The sequence below is a fragment of the Melanotaenia boesemani genome, chromosome 10, assembly GCF_017639745.1.
Source record: "Melanotaenia boesemani isolate fMelBoe1 chromosome 10, fMelBoe1.pri, whole genome shotgun sequence".
NCBI lineage: Eukaryota > Metazoa > Chordata > Actinopteri > Atheriniformes > Melanotaeniidae > Melanotaenia > Melanotaenia boesemani.
This window is the reverse complement of record NC_055691.1, coordinates 24,708,797-24,732,162: the sequence shown is the minus strand read 5'-3', so window position 1 is coordinate 24,732,162 and position 23,366 is coordinate 24,708,797. Positions and strand designations below refer to the sequence as shown.

The following is a 23,366-nucleotide window of genomic DNA, read 5'->3' as shown; positions in this document are numbered from 1 at the left end:
GAAAACAGTCTGAAAAAGACACAAAACATCCCAGCAATAAGCACTCTGTCCAGGGAAGGATATTAAGAAGATACCTTAAAGTGAAAGGCCAGATTAATAATGACATAATCATTTAACGAACTGTGCCGACAACAGGTACAGTCTGTATTCATATCCTACAGACAACAAGGTGATTAATTAATGATTCGTAATGGATGTGATATTCAGCAGCTTGTGTATCAGCCTCCACATGAGTATAAGGTGTTGATGCATCCACACCAACAAAACACACAACCCACACACACAGTAATTTATCTAGTTATTTTACCTGCCTTCTGCTTTCCCTCCAGATTCACCCTTCCCACTGAACATGCAAGCCGTCTTTCTCCAGAGTTAAGATTTAATTAAGCCTCATTAAGCAGATCTGGACTAATTGTTTCTATTTGAGCAATAGAGTATCTGGAGGTGTACGTGTGTGTCGCTGCTTTCTGGGTCACTGCTCTCTCACTCTTCTCATTTCATCTTCTCTATTCGGCTAGAGTTGTCCAAATCCCCTTTTCCCCCCTCATCCCTATCCCCTTACACTTAATTCTCTGCCTCCTCATCACTGCCTCCTTCCTGCCTTTCTGTCATCTACACCCACGGTTCTATAGCTTAAGCCCCCGACTGCGTTACAATATCTCTGCTGAGAAAATGTGGTGCTGCCAAGCTGTGGAGAGATATCACCCTAAACTTGGCTATTTCATCTCTTTCACACGCCATCGAATACTTTGCGGCACCTCAAAGTCTTTTTAATGATCTTGCTGTTATACATCAGCACTAGGGGCTCCTAAATCGTATGTATGGTAACCCTCTTTTGTTGAGATTAAAAAAAAGTCACTGACACCACCTGTCAAAAATTAGGTCATTTTACGATTGGTGTTACTGATACTCAGTAGTTTAACAGAAGTCATTAAGGTGTATCATCATCTTCCTAGCACAATTTTTTTTACTATTTTAGCTGTTTACCTAAGTGTATTCAAGCTAGATTTATAAAAATCAATAAAGGTTTTAAGATCAGACATCATATTTACATGAAAATTGTGTGGAGGGTTTAGAAATAAATAAATTGTCTTTTTCGAGTACATGTAGCCTATTGTGTCATTATGTATTTACCCATTAAAACGGTAAATAGTCAAGTGTTAACTCAAAGTGTAGCATTTGTTTTTGGAAGTTGCTGTTGACCCTGGATGGTCAACATAGCTCTTGGTAGTGAAAAAGGCTATTGCTAGGCTGAACAAACAAAATAAATCAAAAGGACAGCAGGAACATTTGGGTTCATTCGGGGAATTAAAAAATGTGCTGATGAGCTCAGCAACATAAAAAGGCCTGGATGTCCAACAGTAGAGGATGATTGCAGGCTATTTCTGTATTAAGAAAAGAAAAACCTTCAAAGCATTCAGCCAAGAGAAGATAGTTCTACAGAAAGTAGACATATCATCGCCCATGACTATCATGAAAAGAAGACACCACAAGAACAATTACAGTAGTTTCACCACAAGGTGCAAACCGTTTATAAGACTGAAAGAGCAAAAAGACGATATTGGATTTTGCCCAGTTGGGCACAATATTGCAGTGCAGACGGATAATGATCCAAAACTTTAAACAAAAATCATCCCAGATATTTTTTAAAGAAAAGAAGTGATATATGATATATATCTGCAACTGCTGCATTACCTGATCTCCACCCAACCGAGATGCTTTTCATTTGATTTAAAACAGAAACAAACAACTTTAGACTGTTGCAGTGAAGTGCTGCAAAACACCCTCCTTGGCCATGTCCATGAATTCCCAGCTTTAAGAAGTCATTGGCTGTGAAGGATAATTTTCAAATAATTAAATATTGACATGTTATTTATAGCTATGTTTATTTGTCTAATTGCATTCAAGTCACTGAAGGGGGGGGGTTACATATGGAAGAGCTGTAATTGCTATAAATAGCTGTAACTTTAATTACTTCCTTCAGTTTACACGTGAATACAAATTAAAGCTGAAAGTTTCAAGTTTAAAGCCATACTTTTTGAATGTCTAATTTGAAACATTTCAGGTGAATTGAAAAATTGACACAAAAAAATATGGTCCTTATACGTGTACTGGCACTGTTATCCCTTTTAAGAAAAGCATTTACACTCAACATAATTACTAAACCACTTCACTTAATGCACCTCATGTCAAGGAAGCAGAGGCAAGAGAGGGAAAAGACAAAAATGACGCTGAGATAAACTATTGATTATAAGCCAAAAATAGGAATGAATACCCTCTCCAAAGGGATCCATTTGATCATACCTTCTGACCGGCTAGATTTCTGTGTCAATGACATCAGCATAGTCATTGAGAAATAATTCACCCAGAAAGAAAATCTGGCCAAGATCAAAATTAACAATCTTGAACAATGGGTCAAGTCTATTACTGGACCTCTCTGTCATCAATCATAAGAGGTGTTGATGTAAGAGGCGGAAATACACCAACAATGACCTCAAAGTCACATTTACAATGATGAGCACTGCTGCTGACGATCATGAGCGATATTGTCAGTGACCTTGGCGATTGCATGGTGTGGTACATGGCAGATGCTTGGTTAGCCACTGGCATTAGTTCAGCTGTGATGCCCAGAGAAGCTTTAAAGGACATAAAAAAGAGAAACGAATGGTGAAAAGCTACAGTAAAACTGATTCAGTGCACATTGAGCACATGCTGCACCTAGACAGTGTCCTTGCTCATCCATCCCTTCATCAGCCTCTGTCTCCCTTATCTGCCCTCCCCACCTCCTCTAGGCATGGAGCAACAATATGTTGCAGAAGTAATGGTGCTGGTGACATAAGATCAATGTGTCAGGGTTAACACAAATCTACACACAGCTGCTTAACCCTTGTTCTTCTACTGATGCACAGTGACGTGGTCAGGGTGTGTGAAGTACACAAAGTCGCACATACATCAGCAGGCTGACAGCACAGGCACCAGACAATGATTTATTAGCAAAAAAGTTTTAGTGACACCTGAAAAAGGTGCCATTTCAGTTACACTTACACATGCAATATGAATAGAAATGCATTATATGCTTCCTAAGTGGGATATTTAGCAGTCATTTGAAGGGATGACTCACAGATAACATTGTCTAATTGGATAAGATACTGCCATTATAAATGTATTGTGATGTTTTATGACACCTTCTCAGGAATATTATGAAGTAGAACCACTAGCTCTGTTCTTTACAGACAACTCCAGCAGACAGGCCGAATGCCATGAAAACAGATGTTACTGTTTAGCAGAGCGTACAGCGTATCCATTTAACAATTCTCCCACAGAATGGGATGGAAGCAGCCCACAATATGTCGCACCTCCTTGCCATTTTTCATCCACATGACTTTCTAAAAATAGAACCAATGTTTATTTAACAGACTGCTCAATAAGAAGGTTTGTGCTTTATTACAGCTCTTCAGAGACACGGCACTATGCACTGATATCAGGAAATGTTGAAAGCTGCAATTAATGATATTGTATTTAAACACTTAGATTTAGTTAGTATTTCCAGCCTCTTAAATAAAATCTAATAAACATAGATAATTAATTTCAGTATGATATGATGCCTTAATAAAGGCTTTTATCCACCTCCAATACAACCACATTGTTAAGAGCTTAAAAACAACAGCCTATTTACTTTCATAACTCTACGCTCATTTACATTTTTAATAGCTTTTTCATATAAGCTCATTCATTGCTTCCTTATTTGCATTTAGTTTCATCATCCTACATTATTACCAGCTATAACATGGACTGAATTGGCTTTGTAACTGTACGCTGCACATCTCCTTGCCTCATTGTACAGGAAGATTTACACAAAACTACATCAACAGCAAAAACTAAACTCAGCTTCAAACAATCTCACAGACATGTGAACTTTCTCATATGCATACACACAAGCATGCTGTACACATTTTGACTGGCAGAAGTAATATCCTTCCCTAGATGTCAGAGGCAAACTTTAAGAAAACACCTGAAGGAAGAGGAATTGTGTTTTGTTTCCCCCATGAATGCATTTAAATGCAGGTAAATTAGTACAGGAACAGATTCATATTAAACTATTTGTTCTTAAAGCACTACACACTTAAGACATACATTACACAAACTTTAAAATAACTCTATAACGTGAGTTATATATATGGTAAGACAGGAAGACATAGGCCTAAATAGGTGTCATTTAAAAAAAAAGCTGTGATATGAATGAAGACTTATTGAGACTCACAGGAAGGACTTGACATCCAGGCCGCGATTCTTGATCTGGTCCATCATGTAATCCCAGCTGCCGGGATTTGCACGCGAGCACCCTCCTACTCCACCTCCCCTATAGCGAGAGGCACCTGCTCCTGCTGGGCTGCCCCGTGCACCTTGCGGACCGCCTCGTGTACCTGCACTCCCACCCTCACCTCTGCTGCCACCTCCCTCTCCTTTCCCAGCACCCCCGCCTCCCCCAGGCTGTCCAGGTGCAGTGTGTAATTGTCCCAAACTCTGGGATGTGGCGGGGGGGTGGCAGAGACCAGGGCCTGAAGGGTGGATGAGAGGCTGCTGAAGACTCTGCTGGCGTAGCAGCGTCCGTGGCCGGGCTGGCCCAGAGGGGATGTGCTCCAGAGTGGAGGCATAGGATAAGACTGGATCCCCGAAGCTGGGAGGGCAGAGGAGGAGGGAAGAAAGAGAGCGTGTAGAAGGCCATGGCCGGCAGAGAATTGGATTATGAGAAGGTGCAAAAGAGTCAGAGGTAGAAGAGGAAGAATGAGGGGTGGAAGAACACCCGAGGCAAGAAGAGGTGAGTTGGTCAGATGTTGTGAGGTCAGAGGATGAGGTGAAGAAAAGAGGTAAAGAATCATCAGAGATCAGACAAGGTGGTACAGGGCAGTCGTGGGGCGCAGGAGAAGTCAGGTTGACATCAGGATACAAACAGGAAAGTTCATCCAAACAGGAAGTTGAAGATTTTAGGATGGGAGAAGAAGAAGAAAGAAGGATGATGGTATTTGAAGGCAAAGTAGAGGAGCCAGAGGGAGGAGTGTTAGCAGGTGGAGACAGGAGGAGGAGGAGAGAGAAAGAGAGCAACGTAAGGCAGCAGCAGTAACAGCAGTAGCAGAAATAGCAGTAGAAGGTGCAGCCTGAGTGATGATCGCTGTGTGCTGTGCTCTGCTCTTGGGGCTGTGTCGAGCAGCCGTGTGTAGACTGTGAGCTGCTCTTGTGCGTCTGCGTCAGACGTGATTGGCCCTTGCGTGTATGCGCAGTTTGAGAGTGCTGTTTGCATGCAGGTATGTTTCGCAGTGGCAGCGGCCGGATGTTCACTGTCCGTACGGGCGTGGAGCGGTTCTGTGCCACGTGACCGCGTCGAGGCGTGTTGGTCGTGGTTTTGCAGCTTCCGGGCCTCCCTGATATCGGTTTTTTGGTCTGATGAGAGATCCCCATTTCCTCTAATCGCCAGTCAACATTTCCATCTCTGACACTCTCTTCCTTTCTCTCTAAGTATTTTTCGTCTTTTAAATACATGCTGAACCTCTAGAGACATCGCAACAGCCAACCAAGTTTTACAGACGCCCTCCCTCTGTCAGCCTCCCGTTTTCCACTCCTCCCCTTCATAAATGCTGTTTAATTGGCTAATTGCCTTTCCTAAAATGTCATTCACATGAATGTATCTGACAGATCATACTGTGCTATTCACTTGTTTTTAATTGCTTAGATACACAGTTTCTGTGTTTTCAAGTCTCTAAAGTACCTCTCATCATCTCATTTTCTATTTTCTTCTACTGACTAAATATATCCTCCTCTCTTAGATCTCTGTGTAACCCAGACAACCAGAATCAGGTCATGAGAGAGTTACTTGCATCAGTTAGGTGCAGTTTACTCCACTTTGCATTACCTCATCTCACATAACTTTTAGAGAGATCCATCATATTTAGTCACAAAAAAGAAGAACAATGAAAGGTGTTGCAGAACTTAACCAGTTTAAAGGAAAAATAGAAAGATGTGAAAGTGCACAAAGTGATTTTGCATGGCGACAGAAAGATGGAGAAAGTGATGGCAAGAATAAGAGCAGAGGGTGATGATGGAGGAGAGACAAAAAAATGGGGTGCGAGACACAAACACAAGAGACACAGACGCTTATAGCAGCCTGAAAATAGAATCCAATTATAGACAGGGGGCAAAAAGAAAGATGAGAGGAGAAGAGAAGGAGGGAGTGAGGTAGTGATGAGCATAAATGTGTTGTGGAGGAAGATATCGCAGGCACAAAGTGCCAATGGAAGGTGAAGAAAATCACAAAGAACCAGTTTGTAACTGCCTCATTTACAGCATGCCGAATATAGACCCAACATTACGGACGTCATGGCTGTGGGATACATCAACAAAATCTTTATATTTTAGCCTAGATATTTATTAAAAGTTGACTTAGCAGTATTTCATACTTTGGTTCAGTTTGTGACTCACTATTTGTGCTGCATTCTTTACCTGGAGCCAAAGCAATTCCTTATATGAATAAATGATACTATGCCAGGTTCATACAGGAAACTGCACCATGCAGCTGGGCTACCTGTGTCAGCTGAAGGTTTGGGTCAGTGTGATACAGCATGTGTAACTATTATTATCTTTTGCTGATGAGAGCTCAAGTTTCCCCCAGTGCTAACACCCTAAGTGGTACCCACACGCTCGTCTTCTCACCTAAGCTTCACTACCCTCCTTTCTGAACTTGACTTGTTTATGTGTTTCTTCTCAGAATGGATTCATTCATGTAATCAATGCAGCTGCTAAGGGAAAAACTTGAAAGTATAACATTTGCATAAGAGTGAGGTGTCTTTGCAACTGAAATGTAACCGAAATGGTTGCTTTTTTCGATCTTCAGTTCTGAACTCACTTGCTGGGTCTCAATCCTCCAGACTGCATGTGGCCCTGGACAGTCTGCCACATCCCGGCCTTCGCTCCCTCTGTCACCATGCTCTTCACGCTGTCGCTGCGATAAGGACCCCCCCCAGCATCCCCATGCCCAGTTGCTGCCCCCTTCTGACCCCCTGACACTGCCCCACTAAGGGAAAGAGACAGGGTGCAGAGATCCCACAGCAGACAGACGGTACAGGAGAAGGAGAATAATGACAGGCAGAGGAGAAAAAGACCAGAGCGTGAGAAAGACACACACAAACACACACACAGGAAAATAGATTGAGCAACCACATGTCTAAGGAGGTGAGACAGATCAGTAGAGTGTGTGAAGGGGCAGGCCTAGTTTTCCAGGCCAAATGAGAGGCAGGTGGATGAAAGAGGTCTGGACTCCAGTGTGGAGGAAGAGTGGGGTGAGGAGAGGAAGGCAAGGAGAGGAAGTAGGGGGGGAATTTTGAGGGAGCCTGTGGAGGGTGGAAAACCAGCAACAAGTTTCTCCTTTGGGCCTTGAGGACTAATACTTCAATGGCTACAGTGTGCAGACACTAGTCATTTAGTTTTCTTTTTGTCATTCATTATTATACTTGGACCTTGGGATGTGCTAAAATAATGGGAGTGTCTCATAAGTAAGTGATCAACTTATGTGAGATGTTATGAACAGTTTTTAAAGTTTGCGCCCATTACTATAAAAGTCCAATCTACTTTTGGACTTTGATCAGTGCAATTTGACTTTTGAAATATAAGCTTATCATTTAAACACCTCTTAGAATCAGGGACATTAATTTATTAGGTTGAAGTGACATAAATGCACCACATTAGAAAAAGGAAAGTATCATAGGACATAGGATCTAATCATACTGGCCTCCAGAAGAGGACCAAGGTACCGAAATTAATCAGTACTCACATTAAAAGCAGCTGTCAGCTCAGCTTTCGTCTCAGAACTGGTGCAGTGATGATCAAAATTAAAGAACATTAGTGCCCTCTGGTGACATGACTACATTTCATTAATATGCATAGCTCCTCTGTTCCTGGACACACAAAGCAAGAGGCACTTTAAATTTGCCTCTTGGTGTGTATGTGTGCAGTCATAGGGGGCTAAACTTCCATTAAGGTCACCTTTCACATTTAACTTTGACCAAGTGGCATGATGCTGCACGTGGATACATCATCAATCACAACAGCATGGATGACGCTGCCAGAGTGACGGTCAACGCAGGACATATGAGCCTCATTTACTGAGCCGAACACAAGGTGAATGTGTTTACTCTTTATTACAGCTAGAAAGCCATAAATATATAGGGTCATGAATCTTTAAGCATGTTCATAGTAATATTTAGAACTTCAGGTTTGAGTCATGTTTTGTAGCTGAGCTGAGCTGAGAATGCAAGTAATTTTTAAGAGATATAGTCACAAGTTTATCAAACTGATTAAATATGATTACACAAAATTTGAAAAATGGCCTGTGTCATATCATTACAACCATTTTTCCAACCTGTGTGAAGAAAGTGCTCAAAATGAACCTCAAATCAAAGCAATACTCTAACAAGGAGATGGACTAAATGAGGCCCAGTGTCATTACAGAGACTAAAAGCTGCTGATCTCAAGAGGATCTTTAAAAGGAAATGATTTCCCAGCTGTCTGTTGGCTTTAGCGACATATTATTGGCTGGAGTCAGGAGGTTGTTCCTGCCTCTCCTTGTGTGAATTATCATTATAATGTAGTCATGTTTTAATTGAAAGTCTGTATTTTTACTGGCTCACAAACAAGTGAAAGTGCAGATCATTGTTCCCATTTGTTGAGGGAAAAGTCCACCTATTTTTTTCCATGTGAAGGCAGGACCTGCTGAAAAACAAATTTATGAGCAAACATGACAACCTTGAGAGCTTTATAAAGAATAAACCTCTCAGCACAGAAACACAAAAGGTCTAAAGCTGGCGTTCTGAGATCAGCAGCCATCATCCTAAGGCAGAGTTTCCATCCACTGCGTTTATAAGCACACTACTGCTTCCTCTCTCCAGGCAATCTAACACACACTCATCAAAACCAGGTCTAGTAAAGATGACCAGTTATTAGACTCTTTATCAGACAGATGCTTGGTAGATGGATGTCTAAGCTTATAGTCCTTTCACTGCCCAGAGGAAAATAGGTATGACCTTGCTAGTGTTTTATTGGATTCAAGTACCAAGTGAATGAAAAAAAAAAGAATTTCATTGTAAAAAAAGAAAAAAAAAAAAGAAAAACACTGTTATCTTGTCTCCCAAAATGATAGACAGGAGATGCAGTTAAAGTGAATGTTAGTGCAGTACACATTATGGGAATTGAAGAAAAGCCACAGATGGATGTGAACTACAGTGAGCAATGGCACCACACTGTAACCTGGTGCAACGGTCAACCCTCCACAACGAAAGCAACAACAACCGGCAGATTTCAGTTAACACAAGCAAAGGACGAGAGGGTACAAAGACGATAGAAAAGGTTGGTTAGGTTGGTATGCACACTTTTGGAGAGTAAAAGCTATGAGGGTTGTCCGTCTCCATGGTCACTCCATGGGAGAAAGGTGAGAGGTTAGAAGTCAGGAGTTAGCGTGGATCGGCAGGGCTGTAGGGAGTGAGGGGGCGTCTGAACATGTGCTTCATTTAAAGGTGACACAATATGAGGAGAAGCAGCAGAAACTTGCCGAAGGCGGATTATGTAGCTGTGCTGCTTTGTCACTGCAGTAATAGCCAAATGACTTTCCTAGGATTCTGTATTGTGCGTGTGTGGCATTTCCTATGCTTACATTTCCCAACCAAATTATGACTAATCATTAGTAATCATCTCTGCCCTCAAGTGTAACAACACTGGAGGGGTTATTATTGTTGATGTTGTTACTAGTGATGATAGAAATGACATTATACATATACAGGTCTGCAAATGTGCACTTTGTTAGATTGCAAAGCTGTGACATTTATGAAATGGGCTTTTTCAAAAAGCCTGTGGCTAAATATCCCCAATTACCCATGAGAGGATTCTGTTTTGAGGGATAGAAACATAATCGAGATTATTAAAACAACTACCATCCATATCCAATGTTTCAAATGGATGAGCGACTAGTGTGGTGACTAAGAAAGGAAAGGGGATGGTGTGAAGTGGGAAGAGGGAGACAGGGATGGCAAAGAAAGGAGGAAGATGGAGAATAGAAGGAAATGCGAGACTGGTACTGCCCCTGCCTCGTTACAGCCCTGCTCAGGGGGAAGTCTCTTACCAGACTTGGACCAAGACTCACTTGAGCGTGAGGCGAGGATCTCCATATGGGGCATAGGGAGAAATGTTTAGTACGAACTCCTTGGGCGGATATGAGCTCCACCTCTGCTGCACTGTGCTGCTGTCATTGTTATTCCAAAAGTCTCTGTCTAGATCACTGTGGCCAAAGAGAGAGAAAGGTCAGAGAAACAAAACTACGAACAGCCTTGGTACCAACCAAGTTTTCGCAACAGGTGCTCCTCCTTGTGGAGACAATGCCGGGCTTAACTTGAGGATGAGGATTGTTCTTACAGCTGCATCAAAGGTGGGTTTGAAACAAAACAGGCCAAGATCTAAGTCACGTTTTCTACCTGAAGTACACAAGTCACTGTAGTGGTTGGATTTAAAAATAAAAACAGGCCAGCCTGGAGGGAAAAAAGGCAATCACAGGAGCTTTTCATAAAGCAATGCACACTAGCAAAGACAAAGAGAGATAGATAGCAAAAAAAAAAAATCATAATCTAATTAAAATATGCAGCATGTGATTATATTTCTGTTCATCAAGAATGACACAAATCATGAATAACGTTTGACATTAAGAAGTCTGCCCCCCATCCTTGGCATGAGCATTGTGAAAGCATGAACATGAGACACAAGGAAAAGAGATAAAAAGTCAAAGTAGAGAAGGAAAACGGCTGAGCAATTCACTAATGTCATAGAAGTCACACAGAAGTGGTCAAAGCTGTTGCACACAGACAGAGCAGGAGAGAAAGACATTGCATAACAAGGAAGAGGTTGAAGCTGAAATGACCAACAGAGCACACCAATGCTGCTGGAGCCAGTGAGAAAGAGAATGCAAAAATTAGGATATTGAAGAACCCAAGTCAAAATACATTTACAAAAAGAAGCCTGTTTTTAGTACTTAAAATTGACTATACAAAATAAAGAAAAAGAAAAGCACTGTAAAAAATAGCTGAGGCAAAATCAAGCCATAGAGAAGTAGGGATGAGTAGGTTATAAGAGGTATTTCATTGAATACAGTGGCACAGATAGCAGTAAAAATCTGACATTTTCTGGAACTGACCTATAGCCTTGTTTTATCAAAAAGATGAAATGCCTTAATCTGATTTTGGGCCCTGATTTTGGACCCTGTAAGAAATCATCCTGAACAAGTCAAACACAATGAGTGCTTAAGTCTTCCTCATTTTCCTTGAGCCTGCACAATATTCTGCAATGCAGAGCTGTGGCATTTAAAAAGATCTTACAACTTATAAGATAAATACAGAAGCAGCTTTCTCCAGAGCTTCACAGTTAGGATGATGCAGATTTAATCTAGACTGATTAAATCATTAACCTTTCATTTTATTGTCTCCCCAAACATGCTCTTGTAGAGATTGTGCTCTTCAAGATAAAACAATGGGGGCTCATTTTCTGTGTTGTTTGTGCAGTGTACATCGAGGGACTCAAAGCTGAACCAAATGGAGTTCATTATCACCAGACTATTCTACCCCAACCAGTAACCAGGCACTTACTTGATGGCTTTCTTCTCCCCTCGCCCACGTGCAGAGTCTGGAGTGTCTGCTGTTTCCACTCCCTGCTTATTCCTCTTCCCCTTGAGCCAAGCAGAGGGAGGGGATGACAGAGGAAGCAGAAAAACAAAAGGTTAGCTTAGATTTGTCCTTTGAATTTGTGTTTTTGCTGTACTAATTTAAAGTGTAAATGCCTCTCCTATTATATCAGGAACACTGTGCCATCAGTCCTCATGGTACCCTGATTACACTAATCAAAGTCAAATAAAATCTGCTGTGAAGAGCCATTTCTGACTATTATAATCATTTGCACCACCCTGAAATTTACATGGCAATTGCCTCCTTAAGGTAATCCGCTGGGTACTGGAGAGAAGATTCTGGAAAGTCCAGCACAGGCCTGATTTCAAATAGCTAGAGCATGACCTGCAGTAACCATGGAAATAATGGGAATGGTAAGGTCTGTTGTGTGCATTCTTCTGGAAAAGCTCATTACAGTTAAAGGTGTTTCACATGTGTGACACTGCAGATAATCTCTATTGACACTTTTCTACAAGAGGAACATGCAGGGGATCAGTCTAAAGCTGTCCTTCCACACAAATACCATGAATGCAACATTGAAAGCGATGCTTGGATACACATTGAGGATAGGGGAGGATTCGTCATTCCAAAAAACAGTGGGAGAAAAACTCAACACCTCAACTGAAATAGTACAGCTTGGCTAGGCTTGGATATAAGATTGGTAGGAGGTCAATAAACTGTTGTAAGCTTATTTGCTGGTGGCTAGGCATGAATCTCCAACTTTGGAGGATTTAGGTTCAGTGTGTTCCCTACGTCAGCAGTTTCATACTTGATCTAGTTTTAAACAACAACTCAACCTATAACACCAAACACACAAGTACAACTTAAATTCTAACCTAAACCAAGCTGTTTCACAAGTTCCAGCAAACTTAGAGTGGTTATGCTGAAAGTTGTATGGCAGTTGCTTTCCTTTGTGAGACAATGCAGACTTGGAGAACAGAGGATGATTATGCAAGACCATGGCAAAACATTAATTTCCACTTTCTCTAGCCATGAAAACTCTGCCAAGCTGCACTAGACATACAGTACCAATCAAAAGCTTGGACACTTTCCCATTAAAGGGGTAGTGCACCCTAAAATGTGTTTTTTGAGCTGTAAAAGAACAGTGTGTCCAAGATTTTGACTAGTACTGTATGCTAGTCAAACCCAACCCCAGCATAAATGACTTATGCTTGAATAGTAATAAATAGTAATGCTTGACTATGCATCCATTTTCAATGCCCACTTTATCCAATTCAGGGTCACAGGGAGCTGGAGCATTAACCACTCACATCTATTTCCTTCCCCCTTCCCCTTGCTATTCAGTCTTCTCTGATCACACAATTAACACCTCCTTCACCTCTCAGCCATCCTGCTCTCCCTATACCCTGCAGACCAACACTTCACTTTCCCCTCCACCTTCACCTCAGACCAACACTTCACCTCCTCCCTCATCTGTCACCTTCACTATGGACCAGGTCCGAAACCAGCTATTGAGACTCCACACTGGCAAATCTGCTAGACCTGATGGTGTCAAGATCCTTAAAACTTGTGCCACCCAGCTTTGTGGTGTTCTCCATTACATCTTCAGGATGAGCCTCGATCTACAAAGGGTTCCAGTAATGTGGAAGACATCATGCCTCATGCCTCATGCCTCATGCCTTTACCAAAAAAGCATTCTTAAGGACTACAGACCAGTGGCCCTGACGTCCCACGTCATGAAAACCCTTGAGAAACTCATCCTGGACCAGCTTATGTCCATGGCACAGCCACCACAAGAGGCAGTCCTCTCTCCCTTTCTCTTCACCATTAACACCAATGATTTCAACTACTGCTCGGTGACCTGCCACCTTCAGAAGGTTTCTGATGACTCTGCAGTGGTTGGCTGCGTCACAGAGAATGATAATTAAGACAGATGACAGGAAAACAGGTGGCCAACTTTGTCAGGTGGTGCGAGTAGAATCATCTGCAGCTCAACGTGGCAAAAACAAAGGAACTGGTTGTAGACATGCAGAGGTCAAGACCACCAGTGGCTCCTGTTTCCATTGGTGGACTACAAATATCTTGGAGTGGTCACTGACAATAAGCTGGACTTCACTAAAAACACTGATGCCATCTACATGAAGGGCCAGAGCCGTCTCTACTTTCTGAGGCAGCTGAGGTCCTTCAACATCTGCCGGAGGATGCTCAGGATATTTTATGAGTCTGTGGTGGCCAGTGCCCTTCTTTATACTGTTGTGTGCTCAGGCAGCGGACTGAAGGCTGACACCAACAGACTCAATAAAATGATCCGTAATGTTGTAGGTGTGGAGTTGGACTCTCTGAGGGTGGTGTCAGAGAGGAGGATGCTGTCCATGCTAAGAACTATACTGGACAGCCCTTCTCACCCTCTCCACAACATGCTGGACAACCTCATGACCACATTCAGCAACAGACTCATCCCACCTCGCTGGACTACGGAACGCCACAGGAAATCCTTCCTTCCTTCCTGTGGTCATCAACCTCCATGACTCTGCACTGAACCAGAAATCAGAGCCATAACCATCTGCAAATATTTATCTATTTGTTAATGTCTTTGTTGTAATATTTGTATTTCATATTCTGTTTTATTGCTCTTATGTTTGATTTAAATTATTTATTGAAATTTTATTTAATTATTTTTATTTGATTTTAACACCTTATTTTAATATTACTTATTTTTCTATTTTCTATATCCTTTTCTCTCACTGTATGTCATTGTTTTACGAAGCACTGCAATGCAGCAATTTCCCTCTGGAATTAATAAAGTATTTCTGATTCTAATTCTGATAACCAGCTGCCATTGGATGGGGCTGGGTACACACTGGTTGCCAGTCCATCCATTACAAACAACCACACATACGCACTCCTAGCATCATTTTAGAATATCCAAACAACTTAACATGCATGTTTTTTGTGCTGTGAGAGGAATTCAGAGAACCCAGAGAGCACGCACTGATACATAGGGAGAACATATAAACTCCACACAGATTAAACCATGAACCTTTTTGCCATGAGGCAACAGTTCTAACCATCATATAAACACACAGTTCACAGTTTGACTATATAAACACAAATCCAAGCATCCAAGCACTAAATATGCAAAGACACACAGAGACAATCAGATAGAGATTATGCAGGAGGTTCTTACTGACTCCAGTCTATCAATACAATGCAGTAGTACATAAATTCAAGCTGTGCCTCAGACCATACATACTGTATGCAGTATTGAGCTTTAGAACCCTGTGTCCAAGTTGATATAAACTTCTTGTGTATTGGGACTTTGGATGCATTTGGAACTGTTACAACGCCAGAGTTGACAAAAGCCCTGCTGAGAAAAAATGATAAAGCCTACAATGGCACCACTGATGTTATCCATTACACACAAAGACACAAAGCTTCTCATCTCTTGTATAATCAGCACTCATCTGAAATGGAAAGGTCAACAAATGAATAAACATTGACAGGAGGACCAGTAAAACAGAGCAGCGTAAGGGAGGGGTGTTTCTAATTTACCCATTAACTTCTAGATTAATAGGCAAAAACATGGAAATACTTCTTTGTACATCCAGATGTCATGTGTTGCACTCCTTGAGGAACATGATAGGAGACCATTTTGATTCTTTATATTGAGATTCAGGTATTTTTATTAGATATTATTGCCGCCTGACAAGCAAACTGGATAAATATAAGTTCCAATGCAAATTTATAACACAAATCTTGTATGTACATTTTACACTAATATCAATGGAGCTAAAAAAAAAAAAAAAAAAAAAAAAACGCAACATGCCCACAAGGAAGACTCTTCTACATCTAAATAATTGCACATTAGCAAACCATGACAAATATTCTTGCAAGGTTATTTCCATACTACTGTGAAGCCAGGACAAACTTTCAAAGGAAAAACTCATGTATCATTCAGCACAATCGTAAAATTTTCAGGAAGGTGGGAAGACCCCAAGGATGAGTGAGAGTCCAGCACAGATTGAGGAGTGAGAGCTGAAAATGGAAATCAAATTGGAAAAGAAAAAAAGAAGCTACCAGAAAGAGGGAAAACAAAGACAGTGAAGAGCATCTTGTGGAACAATGGGATGGGAGAAGGGACAGGTGCAAAGAGTGAAGGGAGCGAAACAATGAGTGACAGACAGTCCCAAGTGGATTGGATATGAAGACAGGAGGGAGTCGCATACTCTGCACACATCTTCCTTTCCATGCATACACATGGCTTCAAAAACACCTCCTTTACACCATCACTCCAGCTCATTCACAAGAAGAGATAACTCTGCTTCCATCTTCAAAGAAGGTGTGGAGGCAGCAGAAATCCACAGTGATTAATATGACAAAGCTCGGCAGCTCTATCAACATGACACAGGAGACAATGAAGAAAATCATGTCAATACCCCAAATGTGGGTTAAAAAAAGCAATGAAAGAGTGTACAATCCAACCCCTCCGGCTTTTGTTGCACTAAAGTGGGTTTTTCAGTGATCACAGGATTTGGTGGTGTCTGGCATTGAGCCATTACTTCATAATAACTCCAACTGATATGATGAATCAATTATGAGATACATTTTCAACATTGAAACTGCAGAAGAGCATGTTACAAACTATCAAATCCCAGCACAGGAGCTTAGTCAGACTATCACATCAGGGCTAGGCAATACCACAAATTTTATTGATCCGATACCAAGTAAATCCAGGGCAAGTATCGCCAACACTGATATCGATTCAGACATGTTTTGCTTAAAAATTCAAAATTAATGAGCTTTCCTTTAATTATCTACCATTATTATTATTATCATAATTGAATAGTATAAAGATTATTGTCAAATACATCTTTTATAAATGGCAGAACCAGTATTTTTGTATTTGTAAACAACATAAAATAATAACATCAACAGTGTAACAAAATAATTAAATAATTCTGGTACTCCCTTTTATCACAAGCAATTGTTTGGGAAATTTAAGTCAACAGTGCAAATTGTCTAAACAAAAGTAAAACCTAGTATTGGGTTTTTTGTTTTGTTTTGTTTTGTTTTGTTTTTTCCCCTCAAAGCACTTTGCAAGAAAAATATTGATCTTATCACACTGGTATTGACTGATACCAATACTAACCTAGGTATCGATAATATCGATATTTAGATCAATCTGCCCAGCCCTACATCACAACAGATAACATATTTGCACTAATACCATCCTGATTTGTGTTTGTTTTTATCTAAATCTATCCAAAGAAATGTTATCATAACTGTAGTTGTTTTAATTACATAAATTTATTTAATTAAGACAAATATTCACACCATTTCTTCTACCTAAACAATGTTAGAACCTGATAGAAACGAAGTAGTGTTAAAATATTAATCAGTTGGTACTAATAAAAATTCATAGGAATCAGTGATCCCCAGACCTTATCTATTTTTTGATAGATTGAGAAGCAGCAGATCCAACATTATTAAAAGATGTGTAGAAATTTCTGCTGTTATCAATACTAGAACCTCTCAGCTATCTTTATCACATGCAATTTTGATCCTGGATTTTCCTGCTGCACAATCTTCTCATTTTGGTGGAGCAAACCAGGCCAGCACTTCACATTAATTCTGCAAATAAAACGTGATTACAGTGAAGTCTTTTTCAGGTGTCTTTTATTAGGAAAGACAGTATTACAGTAATCCTTCCACAGGAGATTGTCTTTCTGAGAAGTTCCCCAAAATAACCAGCTTAAATTCAAGTAGCAAAGCCCTGTAGTTGCTGGTTTAATCATGACAGGAGCAGAGGAGGAAGTTAGGTTGTTGTACTTTTACAAAACATTGGACTTAAAACTGTAAGTAATACATTCCCACTTCTAGCCAAGAGTCAACTTTTTTAATACAATAACACAACTGTTCCTTTAACATGTTTTTCATTATTATCATCTTGAATGCTCTATCTCCCTCCATTTAGTTAAAAAGTGAAAACCTGACATTATTACCCTACTTTTAAACATATTGTTCAGATTCCCTGCTCTAAGCAGAATACTTTTGCTGAGTCCAAATAAAAAGATAAGAAACATTCCTATTGTCTGAATTGATTAAAATAAACTTTGACCTCATGTTAGACAAGCTGCAGGCTGATCGAGATGTGAGATATGGTCTCCTTTGTAGTTCTCCACTGCATGTGGAACAAGTTAAACATCATAAAAATGAACAGTGCTGTTTAAAATCAGCTACCTACTGACCCCCCACCCTCCCAGTCTGAATCCTGCTGCACTGCTTTAAACAATTCAGTTTCATTGGTGATCTGTTCTTTAGAAAATATAAGAACCTGCAAATACTGAGGAGTGCTTAGAGTGTCTGACTTATTATTCTACAATTTTGCTTTCCCTCTCATCCATAGAGCTCAATGTTTTTTAACCTCAGAGGCAGGTCCAAAATTTTATGCTTTAGCCACAAATAGACAGCTGCCTCTCAGGGGAAATATTTTACAGATAGTGGTTGGGAAAGAAGTTGTAGAAATTAGAAATTATAAGATAAGAAATTATAAGAAGAGCCTATTGGACCCCCTTTAGGCGGCATTGATTGAGACTGATTGACAGCTCAGTCTGCTCAAGGTATATTGAAGAAGTTGGTAGGCTACTTCAGTGCAGATGCTTTAAAGAGGTATTGGTTTTCTATACTTTTAACTGCAGAAAAATCATAAACCCAGACAAGTTACTTGACTCTAAGTGTCCTTATTATAGGGAAGAAACTTTCAATCAAACACTGGAAAGCTACCACGACACCTGCACCACCTTTCTGGCACACTTTCTGAGTCAGCTGTCTCAAAATAAAGATTCCTTGATACCATCACTTTAAACATGAGCAGAAACTATCATATATGTCAAGTATTTAATGATGATTTTAGCTCATAAAATAAGTAGTAAAATTTATGAAATAACAGCTGAGGGGTTCTCTGTCAGAATGCCAATAGACAAGCTATCCTGTACTATTTCAAATATTGTGGTATATATAAATATATATAATGAATATTAGGGCTGGGCAGGTTAACACGTTAATCGCGCTTTAACACAACGATTAATTAACAGCATTAACTTTTTTTTAATCGCACGTAAAGTTTTTTTTTGTTGTTCTTTGTTTGTTTTTTTTTTTTTTTTGTTTTTTTTTTAATAATTTAGGCAAGACAGCAAAGAAATGTGAAAAACAAATGTGAAGCTTAAATCGGGTCTTGTTCTGCTTCTGATTCGGTGAATCTTGATCATAGCCAGATGAAACTTCCAGCTGTGGAATCTGTGAGATGTGAGCTTTCAGAAGAGGAACCATTTGCTCGTGTTCTTGAGATATCATCTGTGTTTACATATTTTTTGGACATTATGTACCTGCTCTTTTAATTCTTTTTGTCTTAACTGTGTTTGTTAGTCATTGAATTGGTTTTGCTAAGCTGTTAGCTGAGTTTCTGGACTTTTGTGGATACCACACACGTTTATAGTTTATAGTTGCATTCACATGCCTGACGCTACACCCGGAAATGAGATGTTAACCCCTTAAGTCCTGGTAGCGGAGGCTGCAGGTGCAGTCAACTTAAGAATGAAAGGTTAGAGAATTTATAGGCCAAAAATCTGATAATAAAGCACTAAAAGTGCATGGATGGAAGTTATTGTTCATATTGTGAATATTTTTCTTTCCTCACCATCTAGAAGCGGTGAGATTCTAATCCTGCTTTCTGTCTGTTCACCTGATGCTGATATTCATCACATATTGTTCCTTCTGTGTTTAGAAGGAAGCAGCTTCACAGCTTTAAATTAATCCTGCTGACTTTTTACCTTTTAATTAGTAAATCCTGAACACTTCATCCTTCTTTATCATAAATATTTGATTTTATAAATATATATGAAGAAATATTTTATCTGTTGCTGTTTAAAGAGAAAACTGCTGCTAAATCTGTTTATTTGTTTAGTGCAGGGTTTTGCAGCCTTTCCAATCCAAAGAGCCATTTCCCCTCAGCCAACTAAATAAAACTCCTTTAGAGCCGCAAATGTTACGAGACTTTTCAAAAAGGCAACTTGATATATATATATATTTTTAATGAAGAGCCACCATAGGATATTTAATATTTTTGAAAAACCACATTTTTATTTCCATTTTTAGGTTTTAAAATAAAGAAAAACATAAAAGCTACAGACTTTCTTCTAGGTGATGTAGATATTTGTGGAAAATAATGCAAAGTAAAAGAAAAAGATAAAAATAAAGGAAGATAAATTAAAAAAAATTTTTGTCACGTATTTAGAGGCATTGTGGAAGGTACAGAAAGCCACTTGCGGCTCCAGAGTCGCAGGTTAGAGACCCCTGATGTAGTGTTTGTAAACCAAAATTTACTGCATTTTCTTTATATCGCAGTAGGCGTTCTTTTAAAGGAAAGAGACATTTTGCGCAACATTTTTTCGCAAACTGTCATGCAATTAATCGTGATTAAAAATCATTGCCCAGCACTAATATATATATATATATATGTATAATCAGAAAGTGTGCTAAAATAGGCTGAGTCTTCACACTGTACTGATCCAGATGTGTTTATGTACTGATTTAGTTATTTGTTCAAACTTTACAATGTTTGAATAATAAAGCAAAAAAAAAGAAGCTACAGAGGCTCAATAAGGAGGAATCCAGATTTTTTATTGTTTGCTCTGCAGCTGCAGATAAGTGAAAAAAGATGCTGTGTTGGACTGCCCAGGGTGATACCGAGAGTCTTCTTGTAGGAACCCGACATGAGAGGAGACAGAGTTAAAAGTACCACTCTCTCTGTCTCGGCTGGCAGTGCACTGCCTTCCAACACCCAGCTGTGTTTGTTTGCTGTGAATTAGCAGCCAGCAAGAGTTTACATGCTCACTCAATATTACCCACATCCCATCATAATTAGAGAGGAGTGCACTATTAAAATAGTTGTCTGCTGCTAAATCATCAATAATCTTTTGTTTTTAGCTTGTAAAGAAATGTTTTTACATATCTGTGTTCTTCTATAGCATTTTATAGTATATAATCACAGAGGCAACTGAGAAGACAGCCAACACCTATTTTTGTGTTTCACATCATGACTGCAGATCCACATTATGTGCTGCTATTATAATTTCCCCAATGCCAGTGACAATTCTGCTTTAAACTTCTAAATTATCTCTCCTCTGATGGACATAATTACTATCATTACCATAACAATGACTGGTAATGCAAGCAAAATATTGAAAAGAAAACCCAACAGAGAAGGAGTCAGGCTATAACTGTGGTCAGATCTAATCTCTACCTTACTCACATCTATGTCATGGATCAAACAGTATTGAGTTCATAGGAGCAGGCGTAGGGTTTCTGAGTGCCAAACAGCCACTGCTGCTCAAACAGATGTTAGCTGCACCTCCTCTCATATCTGAAATCTCTCCCACCACCTACAACACAAGCCCCTGCTGACACCCATCAGCCCCACTACACAGGAGCTCAATAATCGTATTATGGAGCTTATACTAATAATATTTGTATTTTTGTTTTGTTGTCTGTCATTACAAATTGCGGTTCACTGTTATAATCATAGGCACTGAGAGAAAGTCAAACACAATCAGCTGATTTAAAAAAAAATGAAAAGTGTATATTTTCTTGAGCCACATGCTTGTAAAAAATGTAATGCTGATGGATCTATAAACAGCAATAAAGCAAACTGGCAGCAAAAGGAAGCGCATTCAGTGGGTACTTAAATAACAGGGAGCTGAGCAGGAACGAGGCTTCAGGTTGACTGCACATGAGGACTTTTTAAAATTAAACTCACTGTACTGGTTGCCAAAGCTAAAATACCAAAAGCAACACTCAACCAAAATGTCTTGTCTATTAACCTATGAATCATAACCACAACTGGCATGGGCCCACTCGCAACTGACACGTGAGGCTTCAGGCAAACATTTGTTCTTATGAAAGCTGACACTGTCACAGAGTATACTCAGAAATATCAAAAACGAAAAGCTTTAGACGTGGTCTGGCCTGTGGTGGCTTTAATAAAATTAACAATATAAAGTGAGTACTTCTTACCTAGTGAGAATATGTTATGCAGAGAATGCCAGTGTGCATGTCTTTACGTTATACTAGATATAGTAGGCTTCAATGATAAAGGGTCTTAGTTGAAAGCAATAGTGTTTATGCAAATTATACTGTATATACACTCTAATCATGTACTCGGGGAATAAGGAACTGCCAAGGAGAAAAACACATATAAAGAGATCAAGGAAAGTAGGGTAGAGAAGACCATTTTATTAACCCTAGTTTTCTTTAGAAGAAGAGATTGTGTTGCTATCAAGCCTTTATGGTTTTGAGACACATATAGAAAACACACATTTTAATGACCATGAGATAAATGTGTATTGGCGCTTTGTCAAAAACCAGCGTGTCATCAATAACACGTTTCTCTTCATCGATATGGCTGCTATTCATCTCAGTCACACTTAATTATTTTGTACATTAAGCAGCTGCATTTAATGCAGTTTCACACCAGTGGGCAGCTGACATTTTTCCCAAAGTAAGTGGTCTGAAGACTACAAAGCCGTTAATTATCATCTTAATTCCACCCACGCACAAACACATACCCTGAGGTAACTGGGAAAAGATGCATTGATATGAAAAGCCATAATAGAAGAAAGTTTTTTAATAAAGTTGCCTTTGGTCTAAGCAGGTCACAAGGCCCAAAGATTACCTTATCTCAACCTGCTGCAGCTCTGTGTCTGCTTTACTACACTTTCACAGGATAAAAATAAGATAGATGTTCAGCAAATGCTGAGGACCTCAGGGACTTGCCATGATGCTGGCAGCAGAACTACCTCCATCACAGCAGGGAGCTGGGAGTCATTCACTGCTCCATTTATTTTAAAGTGAAATATCAAATATAATGTTCAAACAACAGAACACCTGTGTTCTGCCACTGTCCCATTTCAGCATGGACCATTTCCTCCAATGTATGTTGGAATGACATCAGTGATCTAGGCACAGTCACCTTACTCTGCAAACGATATTATGAAGTGAAGCTTGTGGTGTGTGGAGCCTGCCATCTAGGTTATTTAGCATTAAGAAGGTTAGCTCAAGAGGAGTCTGAGGCAACATTAAACTTTAAATAAATGGCCCATGTTCCTGCATTGTAGAAGGGCAGGATAAGTCAGAAATCAATTAACTTTAAAGGCATGCAAATCTAAAAAGAATCTGTCAAGTGAAGAGGCACTCAAGCTTAAAGCTTCGTATGTGTAGTGAGTGGTTGCTCCCCTTTAATCAATCACATTTCATACCACATAATCACAATGACATGCGCTCTGTCAGAGGTCAGTCTCTTTGATTTGTGATGTGTTCCTTCTCAATGAGATAACTGTACCGATGCTGCATCAGCACAGTTTACTCATGTTGTAGTTTGTGCACTGATACAACTGTGCCTATTATGCATACTTACTAAGGATGCTCTTCATTTGTCACTTCTTGTTAATTATGTCTGTTTCTAAACAGCTTGGTCAGTCATGTCTTTAGAAACTAATATTTTCATCATTTTGTGCTACAAACACCTGAAGTCATACACATGTAAATTAAAAACCTCACGATTACTCTATCATATCAACAAAGCCATTAATAACAAATACTGGG

General features: G+C 39.8%; 1 protein-coding gene across 1 annotated transcript in view; it reads right to left on the bottom strand.

Annotated features, from left to right (window-relative positions):
- syt7a (synaptotagmin VIIa) overlaps window positions 1-23,366 on the bottom strand; it is a 75,631-nt gene that overhangs the window by 18,414 nt on the left and 33,851 nt on the right. Inside the window, exons 3-5 of the mRNA XM_041998173.1 lie at window positions 11,673-11,752; window positions 10,184-10,318; window positions 5,585-5,601 (exon numbers count right to left, since the gene is read on the bottom strand). Coding sequence (XP_041854107.1) covers window positions 5,585-5,601; window positions 10,184-10,318; window positions 11,673-11,752 — 232 coding nt within the window. The remainder of the gene's footprint in view (window positions 1-5,584; window positions 5,602-10,183; window positions 10,319-11,672; window positions 11,753-23,366) is intronic.